This window comes from Acanthisitta chloris, unplaced genomic scaffold, assembly GCF_000695815.1.
Source record: "Acanthisitta chloris isolate BGI_N310 unplaced genomic scaffold, ASM69581v1 scaffold18531, whole genome shotgun sequence".
Taxonomy (NCBI): domain Eukaryota; kingdom Metazoa; phylum Chordata; class Aves; order Passeriformes; family Acanthisittidae; genus Acanthisitta; species Acanthisitta chloris.
This window is the reverse complement of record NW_008658109.1, coordinates 26659-32623: the sequence shown is the minus strand read 5'-3', so window position 1 is coordinate 32623 and position 5965 is coordinate 26659. Positions and strand designations below refer to the sequence as shown.

The window sequence follows — 5965 nt, the reverse complement described above, 5'->3', positions numbered from 1 at the left end:
CCCTACAGGACAGATGCTCTGCTGGTGAAGCTCTCCTTGCTGATGGGCCAGGAAGTGTTCTATGGAGCACTCTGGGGTAGTGTCCTGGTCAGTCCATCCATCAGGCTCCCTGCTTCCCTCTTTGTTGTCAGTCACATCAATAGGGAGCTCTCTGGAAAGCAGCAGAAGTACATGCTGGGCACTGATTATAAGCTCACAGTAAGTTCATGATACTCCTCAAGGAACCCGCCATGTTCTACCAGCAGATTGTGGCTTCTCTGGATTAAGTTAGGATGACTCTAATTGCTCCTAAATGTTCTTAAAAATAGAGACGGAGAAAGAGGCTGAAAGGCTTAGGTTTTGAAACTGCTTCATGTGGTTACTTCAGGGGAGCATCTTACTCTGAAATGGAGCAGAGAATCAGCAAGGTTGGAAGAGATCATCCAATCCCACCAGCACCACCAGAATCATCCCCAAATCATGTCCCCATGGGCCACACCCAGATACCTCTGGGACATTCCCAGAGACAGTGACTCTACCACGGCTGAAAGGCTTAGGTTTTGAAACTGCTTCATGTGGTTACTTCAGGGGAGCATCTTACTCTGAAATGGAGCAGAGAATCAGCAAGGTTGGAAGAGATCATCCAATCCCACCAGCACCACCAGAATCATCCCCAAATCATGTCCCCATGGGCCACACCCAGATACCTCTGGGACATTCCCAGAGACAGTGACTCTACCACGTCCCTGGGCAACTCATTCCAAGGCCTGAACATCAGGGGAAAATGGACATTCCCAGAGACAGTGACTCTACCACGTCCCTGGGCAACTCATTCCAAGGCCTGAACATTCTGGCAGGGGAAAATTATTTCTAATATCTAACCTGAACTTCCTTTGGTGTAACTCAAGGCCATTTCCTCTCATCCTTTCCCTTGGGACATGGAAAAGAGACCAACCCACACCTCACTGCAACCTCCTGTCAGGGAGTTGGAGAGAGCAGTACGGTCCTCCCTGAGCTCCTGTCCTCCAGACTGAACACTCTTCCTGTGATTATTTGATTGTAGTTTTAACTGTTGTTCTGGAGTAAAACATTATTGTGCTTTCTTTTCACAGATAAAGTCTCTGTGTGTGTCAGTACTGGATTCAAATGTCCTTGTGCAAAGGAACACTCTGGAAGCAATTCTCTTCTTCTTCCCGTTCTATACAGCTTTGGTAAGAGGATTCTTTGGGGATTTTCACATGGGAAGTGTCTTCTGTGGAACCAGCTCAGCTCCCACCTCTGTTACTGCCAAATGGCTCAATTCTGTACCTTCAAAATCAGTGAATTTTGTGGTTTCTTGTGCCCCATGAGTTTTAGCAGGGGAGGAGACTCTGCTGCTTTTCAGACTCTTTACAGCTTCAGACAAGATGTGCCTGTAGATGTGCTTTCCCAGGGATTATTGTGTGCTATTTGGGATGTGCTTGAAGTGTTCAGGCCTGAAAAACTCATATGGAAAAAAATACTGAGTCTTTTCAAGTAGGATTTCAGCATTTGGCATTGTCTGCACTAACGTAAGATACTTCTGGTACAGACTAAGGGAAGAAATATTACTTGTTGCAATTGTTTCCTCACTTCCCTAGTAGGACAGGCAGGATTTGGAATGTGACAAGTATTTTTAAGCCTTACAGAGAAGAGAAGGGGTGAGCTAATTGTGGTCTTCCAGGACCTGAAGGGGCTACAAGGCTGGAGAGAGACTATTGACCAGGGCCTGGAGTGACAGGACAAGGGGGAATGGCCTTAAACTGAAGGAGGGCAGGGTTAGGTTAGATATTGTGAAGAAATTCCTCCCTGTGAGGTGCTGAGGCACTGGCACAGGTTGCCCAGAGCAGCTGTGGCTGCTCCATCCCTGGGAGTGTTCCAGGCCAGGCTGGATGGGACTTGGAGCAGCCTGGGCTGGTGGGAGGTGTCCCTGCCCATGGGACTAGATAATCTTTAAGGTCCCTCTCAACCCAAACTATTCTGTGATCACAGTCGTGTCAGATTCCCTTCCTTGACACATTGATTATGCAACACATTTTGTTGTTGATGGTTTGTTGCCTTTATTCCAGAACATTACTATTCCCAGTTACAAAACCCACCTCATTTCCAATTTAACTCAGTAACAGTGTTCCTAACCAGCTGAAGCATATTTGTTTTTCCTGCTAGGACTGCAATGAGAGCACAATTCTGCTGCACAGAGCTGATTTGGTCTATATCCTGGCAGCAGCTACCCAGACACTGCTGAGGAGAGACATGTCCCTCAACAGAAGATTGTATGCCTGGTTGCTAGGTACTGTGCTAAATACAGTGACATTCAACCTTCTGAGGGCCTAAGAGCAAAACAATCAGTACTAAAAGGGCAATTTAGGCACTGATTTTAGCAGTTAATGAGCAATGATAAAAGAAAGTGCTGTTTATTTGCCATTTATAAAGTACCTGTGCAAACAGGTCTTTTCTTCAGAGGTGAGTTCATTGCACTGTGCTGAGCCCAAGAGTACCTGATGAGTTATTTCTGGTCCCACCCACAGCCCTTCAGTAGACTGAAGGGAGTGAGGCACTGTTTTAACCTTGTCCTCCTGGAAGTAACAGCCTAATAATTCCCACATGGACTTAATTGTCATGGATGGGCTGTAAGAAAGCCACAGCTTCTCCTCATCTGCCTCCTCTGACAGAGAAGGGGAGGCTAAAAGTGACAGGGCAAGAGCTGCAGCTGTGGAACTGCATAAAGGCTTTTCATGGCTGGATCTGGCCTTGGTGTGGATTGAAGTGCTGTGCTGAACACCTGGATGCCTCACACTGGGACACGGGGGATGTCCTTGGGCAGTTAGCTTCAAGCAGAATGTTGAAATGTCTAATTTCAGTGTAAGTGACCTGTGTGTAGTGCTCTGTGTTGTTTCACTGTGCTTCTGCTGCCTCTATTTTCCTGTAGGCTCTGACATTAAAGGTGGCACCTTTGCTCCAGACTCCACTTCTGAAGACCATGCCCTTTATTTCTTTGGAAAATACTCCAAAGATCTTCTGATTGAGGTTGGTGCTCGTTGTATACAGATACATTTATGTTCCTATCAAATGTTAGGCCAAAATGCATCTAGAATTATTCAAACCACTTGGTTTGCCCTTGGGTTTGTGTCCCTAGAGAAAACATCCTTTGGTGGTTATGTTTCCCTCTATCTCATTCTGTCTCAATCATCTCTCTGTGCTGTATTTATCCCAATATTTATGTGCTGACAATACAAATGGAATCTATGGAAACCAAAGGGAAGATCAGCCCTTGAGTACAAATGATGAGAAGATGTTATCGATTCATTTACCCTGCAAGGAAAATTGAAGTTCATTTGTAGTTGGCCCTAAACTAACCTAAATTTAGAAACTCTTCAGGTCTCATTGAAATTACAATTTCTCTTCTGTGTGTAACATGGTGATGTGTTCCTTCTGCTAGAGTTTGGTTGTGATTTTGCATCAGAGATTCCCAGAGCCTGACACAGAGGACCAGCACCAGGTCTACCTAAAACCCTTCAGGATCCTCATCAGTCTCCTTGACAAACCTGAAATAGGTAATGTTGTTTCTCAGTGCTGTTAGTACTGCTGAGCACTGTCACAGCTCAGTGTGGGGCTCAGCACAGTCCTGCCTGGTTCTGAGTCTGTGTGTGGTGTGTGAGTGTTCCATGCCTTGGAGCTGGTTTGGAATGGTGCTCTGGAGCAAACACCCTCTCCAGGTTCTCTCTGGCTCTTCTGCAGAGCACTGTGTAGTATGGATGTATCCCAGGGAGGATAATGCTCTTCTGTGGCCTGTTTTGGGATCACAATAACCCCATGAATTGCTGCAGACTGGAGTAGAGTGACCTGAGAGCTTCTCAGCAGAAAAGGACTTGGGGGTGCTGTGTGATAGTGGCTGGAAGTGAGCCACAGTGTGCCTAGGTGAGCAAGAGGCCAATGGCACCTGGTTTCAATCAGCAAGTTTGGCCACAGGCTCAGGGCAGGGATTGTCCCCTGTGCTGGCACTGGGCAGGCCCCAGGTGTGCTGGGACCAGTCCTGGGCCCTCTCTGCAGGAGAGACATGCAGGGGCTGGAGGTGCCCAGGGCAGGGGACAGAGGTGGGAAAGGGTCTAGAACACAAGTCCTATGAGGAGCAGCTGAGGGTGTTTAGTCTGGAGAAGAGGAGGCTCAGGAGGAGGCTCACTGCTCCTACAACTCCCTGCCAGGAGGTTGCAGTGAGGTGTGGGTTGGTCTCTTCTGCCATGTCCCAAGGGGAAAGAGAAGAGGAAATGACCGTAAATTGCACCAGAGGAGATTCAGATTAGATAAGAGAAACAATTTTCCTCTGCAAGAAAGTTCAGGCCTTGGGATGAGCTGCCCAGGGAGGTGGTGGAGTCAGTGTCTCTGGGAGTGTCCCAGAGGCATCTGCATGTGGCCCTTGGGGACATGGTTTAAGGGTGATGATGGTGTTGCTGGTGGGACTGGATGAGCTTGAAGGTCTCTTCCAGCCTTGGTGATTGTCTGTGCTCTGAGCTGCTATCTGAGGGGCACTTAAAAAGAGCTACTTCTGCCCTAATCTCAGTAACTTAATTTGTTCCTTGGAGTTTGTTTGCTACAACCCTCCTTCCTGTCCTTGTGTGTATGTGAAGCTGCAGCAGCAGAAGGGTGAGGCTTTGCCAGGCCTTATTTTAAGGTCAGGAAAGTCCTTTAAAGCACATTTCCTGGTAAAGAACAATCAAAGCAACTGCCAGGAAAAAATGAGGGTTCTCTATTTACTATCTACCAAATCAATTTTCCCTCAGGAGAAGCAGTTCTTGGTCTGTTTATAAGTGGTGCCAATATTTCCTCCTGCTGGTTTTAGGTGTTCTAAAAACAAAATCTATTGCCATTAAAGCTTCTGCTATAGAACATTTTATTTCCTGACAAAAATGCCAAGTACAGGTTGTTTACATTATAAATGTATTGATTGCTGTTGTATAAAAGTATTGATTAACCTCATTTAGGAAGGAGGTGACAGGCAGTACCTTAGTGTGTGTGTTTCCTGGCTGCCTGACAGTCAGAGTTAATCTGAACTGCTAATAAGGGGTAATAAATCCCTTCTAATAAGGAATATTTAGCTCAAGTTCATTATCCAGTTTAATCTTTCTGTCCCAGTCAGTGCTCAAAACGTAACTCTTTAAGCCACTCAGACTTTCACTTCCTTTGGAAGTGGATTTAGCAATGAAACTATTTACTGAAAGGCATCAAACTACAATATGTCAGGAAATTTTTTATCTTTTGTGCTGCTCTTAGTCACTTAAACTTTTTGTTTCCTTTTTATAGCACTCGCTGGGATGATGTATACACTCCTTGTTTAATTATTCTAACTTTAGGGTATTTTACTTATTATTTCTTCACCTTTGCAGACAATTCCAGTGAAAATAAAGGAGTAACCCTTGAAAACCAAGTGCAGTTGTCAGCACACACCTAACTCACACTTAAACCTGTCTATAAATATGCAGTTTTATAGATATTTAGGCATTTGAACTTCCTCCCTTTGCTGATTTTTCCAGCTTCTGTCTCTCTGTCAAATGTGTCCTGGGAAATATGCTGCTTTTCTTTAGGGATACAGACGTGGTGATTATTTTTACCACATGAACTGCAGCTTTCCCCTCAGATGATTCTGAGTGCCTTCCCCCAGTGACTCAGGTGTCATGCAGAGCCAGTGCTGTGCCTTTCCATGCCTCACAACTCCTGGATTCTTCTTTTTCTCCCCCTGCAGGGCCACAGGTGGTAGGGGAGCTGTTCCTTGAAGTTCTTAGAGCCTTTTATTCCTACTGCAAAGATGCACTTGGTGCTGACCTCAAACTCAGCTACAATCAAAGTGGCAACATCCTCGCAAGGTATAGCAACAAGTTTCCAACTCTGAGCTGAAATGAGATCATTTAGAGTGAGCTAAGGTATTAAAATTGAGCAGTTTAGGCAAGTTTTGGGGTTCAACAGAGTACAGAAG

General features: G+C 45.6%; 1 protein-coding gene across 1 annotated transcript in view; it reads left to right on the top strand.

Annotated features, from left to right (window-relative positions):
• Positions 1-5965, top strand: part of DOPEY2 (dopey family member 2) — a 36045-nt gene that overhangs the window by 6744 nt on the left and 23336 nt on the right. Inside the window, 6 exon segments of the mRNA XM_009085002.1 lie at positions 9-198; positions 1092-1190; positions 2164-2287; positions 2927-3024; positions 3437-3551; positions 5735-5855. Coding sequence (XP_009083250.1) covers positions 9-198; positions 1092-1190; positions 2164-2287; positions 2927-3024; positions 3437-3551; positions 5735-5855 — 747 coding nt within the window.